The 2659-nt window shown below is 38.8% G+C and overlaps 1 protein-coding gene across 1 annotated transcript; it reads left to right on the top strand.

Annotated features, from left to right (window-relative positions):
- The first annotated feature begins 780 nt into the window (after positions 1-780).
- LOC122085563 (CASP-like protein 1) lies at positions 781-2213 on the top strand. Its single transcript, XM_042654039.1, has 3 exons — positions 781-1106; positions 1183-1321; positions 1681-2213. Exons 1-3 carry the CDS (start codon positions 886-888, stop codon positions 1912-1914), a joined length of 594 nt encoding a protein of 197 aa, XP_042509973.1. The 5' UTR covers positions 781-885; the 3' UTR covers positions 1915-2213.
- Positions 2214-2659: the final 446 nt, after the last annotated feature.

The following is a 2659-nucleotide window of genomic DNA, read 5'->3' as shown; positions in this document are numbered from 1 at the left end:
AATATTCAATGATTTGTAACAATTCCCCTTATAATAAAAAATAATCATACTAATATTATAAAAAAAATGGATAGTCAATTCACCAATTTATAATTTCATAGTCATTTATTTATTTTATCGGTTTCATTCGGTTTGGTTATTGGTCGGTTTGGTTTGAACTGGTTTTCAATCGGTCCGAACATACCTCAGTCCAAAACCAATCCAATAAGAATCGATTTGATTCGATTTGGGTTTTATTGATCAGTTTTGATTAGGTTTTGACACCTCTACCCCCACCCAGACGTAGCGCTTTACTTCCATTATTTGGAAGAATCAACTGACTTCTACCTTCTTCATTGATCTAAGGAACCATCTATCAGTTGGGAAACTAAACATCAAGGGACTTGATGAGGATAACTAAGTTGACATGCTGGAATTGACGACTGACACAAAATAGACCATGGACTTGGATCTACAAAGGATAAGAATGCCTATGAAATTCAATCATAAACCACTGTGCCCCAATTGTTTGTAAACACACCCACCCGCCCCCTAAAATGGTAAAGAAGGCTAGGGCTCTTTGGGTTACATTTTCTTTCCATCTGACAGGACAAACAAATAGGAAGAACCAAAAACTCGTTCAACCCTTATCTTCCCCAATGCATGCCACGTATAAGAGGGAGAGATCCAAAAAATTGGTCAAAGAAACTAGCTAGCCAAGCATAATCCTTTTTCCTAATTTCTTCCTTTCTCGCTTCAACTTCATATCTCTTCATCTCGAAAGTAGTTCTCTCTTTATATCTCTGCCTCTCTCTCGTGCACATCTGTGCATGCAAATTAATAACACATAAATCAGTTGTCAGTTTTTCACCAAACCACCGCCAACAGCTAACCCAACATAATTTAATGGCGTCCAAGCAAAAACTAGCACCAGAGTCTGGCAACTTTGAACCAGAGATGTCCTCTCCAAAACCAATCTTCATGGATTTGTGCCTTCGGATTCTATTGTTCACAGCATCCCTGACAGCCGTGGTAGTCATGGTTACTAGCAATCAGACCAAACTCATCCAGACGCCACTGTACTCCTTCTCTATCCCAGCCAAATTCAATTACTCTCCAGCCTACATGTGAGTCCCCTAAGCTTAGTTAAGCTTCATCATATACTATTCTGTCTTTAATTATTCCACTTTTGTATATATGTAGATACTTCGCAATGGCGCTTTCACTTTCTACCTTTTATAGTATCCTTTCTGGAATTGCTTCCTCATGGATACTTGTGAAGCCTTGTTCTTCAAAGAAGCTAGTGATGAAGTTCTATTTGGCCTTGATTGCTTGTGATGTGGTAAGTTATTGAAACTTTTTTTTTGGGTTCCACACAGATGATGGAAATAATAATTTTATCTCGGAAGTGGGCAGCCTGATATGAAAACTTATAGCTAGTACGGATCATGTCCTTGTACGAGAATGGTTCTTGTACGGTGGTGCCTGATTCATACTTAGAATCTACTTAATCTCTCCCTTTTTATAAAATGGTGAAGAGTTCAGTGGATTCCAACTGTAGATCAGGCATTGTACGAGAACCGAGAACCTGATCAAAACTCTTATTTGGACACTCTTTTCTAACGCTTAACTTTTGGGGATGAGTTTTACCTAAGTTCCTAACACTTTTGTTATATGGATATATTCAAATGATTGGTGCAGGTGATTCTTGGGGCAGTGGCTGCAGCCACCGGATGTGCTGGTGCCGTGGGATATATTGGGTTGAGAGGGAATTCTCATGCGAACTGGAGCGAGATATGCAATGTTTATGACAAGTTCTGTCGGCATATTGGTGCTTCACTTGTAGTGTCTTTGTTTGCTTCTGTTCTTCTTGTCTCACTTGTTATCCTTTCGGCTTACTCTGTTTACTGTTTAGCTCACAAAGGTTTGAACTAGAAGAACAGCAAATAGTACTCTAGCTCGAAGATCTACAATGGCAATTTTCATTTTTATTTGAATAAGAATTATATTCAAAAAGACCTAAGGCAAGGAGTAGGCATGCACCCTAAAGATGGGCACACTTGATAGCTGATGTGATGTTCTAAGTGTGAAAGGGTTTTATGTAGTTTGGTAGATGTGTAGGGTCTTTGTTGAATGAACGGATCAGGTTCATGTACGAGAATATTCTCGTACATCCCTGGTCCGTCCGTGGATTTAAAATCTATTAAATAAAGAGTGAGAAAATTGATTCTAAATTCATGGATTAAGGTTATTCTCGTACGTGAACCTGATCCGCCCTCCTTTGTCGAGACGTATATTTTTTCACTGTAGATGAATTGAAATCAATCACAATGACCTCATAATTAGGGGTGTCATAAAATCTGGGCCGACCTGTATAGGTGGGTTTGGGCTGGAATTGCAGGCCCGATGCCAGGCCAGGCTGGGCTGAGTTAGGATGGGCTTGGGTTGTGGCCTTGGGCTGAGCCTGGCCCTATCCTACCTATACAATAAAATAAATGTATCATGTTTTTTAAATGTTGCCATTCACTACGCACCACCCCACGTCCATATTTGGTGAATTTATCTGTTTATTAAACGTGTATTTTTTCCGTAACCAAACATTTAATTGCTGAATTTGTATTTTTATGTGTAAAATTTCAGAAATGAAAAAAATATGCGTTTATTAAAGGATGTTAAATTA

Source organism: Macadamia integrifolia, chromosome 8 (assembly GCF_013358625.1).
Source record: "Macadamia integrifolia cultivar HAES 741 chromosome 8, SCU_Mint_v3, whole genome shotgun sequence".
In the NCBI taxonomy this organism is placed as follows: Eukaryota; Viridiplantae; Streptophyta; class Magnoliopsida; order Proteales; family Proteaceae; genus Macadamia; species Macadamia integrifolia.
Note: the sequence above shows the minus strand (reverse complement) of the source record. Positions and strands in the feature narration are given on the sequence as shown.

Coding starts and splice junctions, on each gene's coding strand:
- LOC122085563 (XM_042654039.1), top strand. CDS start 886: ATGGCGTCCAAGCAAAAACTAGCACCAGAGTCTGGCAACTTTGAACCA. Junction 1,107..1,182: donor AATTACTCTCCAGCCTACAT/GTGAGTCCCCTA, acceptor GTATATATGTAG/ATACTTCGCAATGGCGCTTT. Junction 1,322..1,680: donor CCTTGATTGCTTGTGATGTG/GTAAGTTATTGA, acceptor TGATTGGTGCAG/GTGATTCTTGGGGCAGTGGC.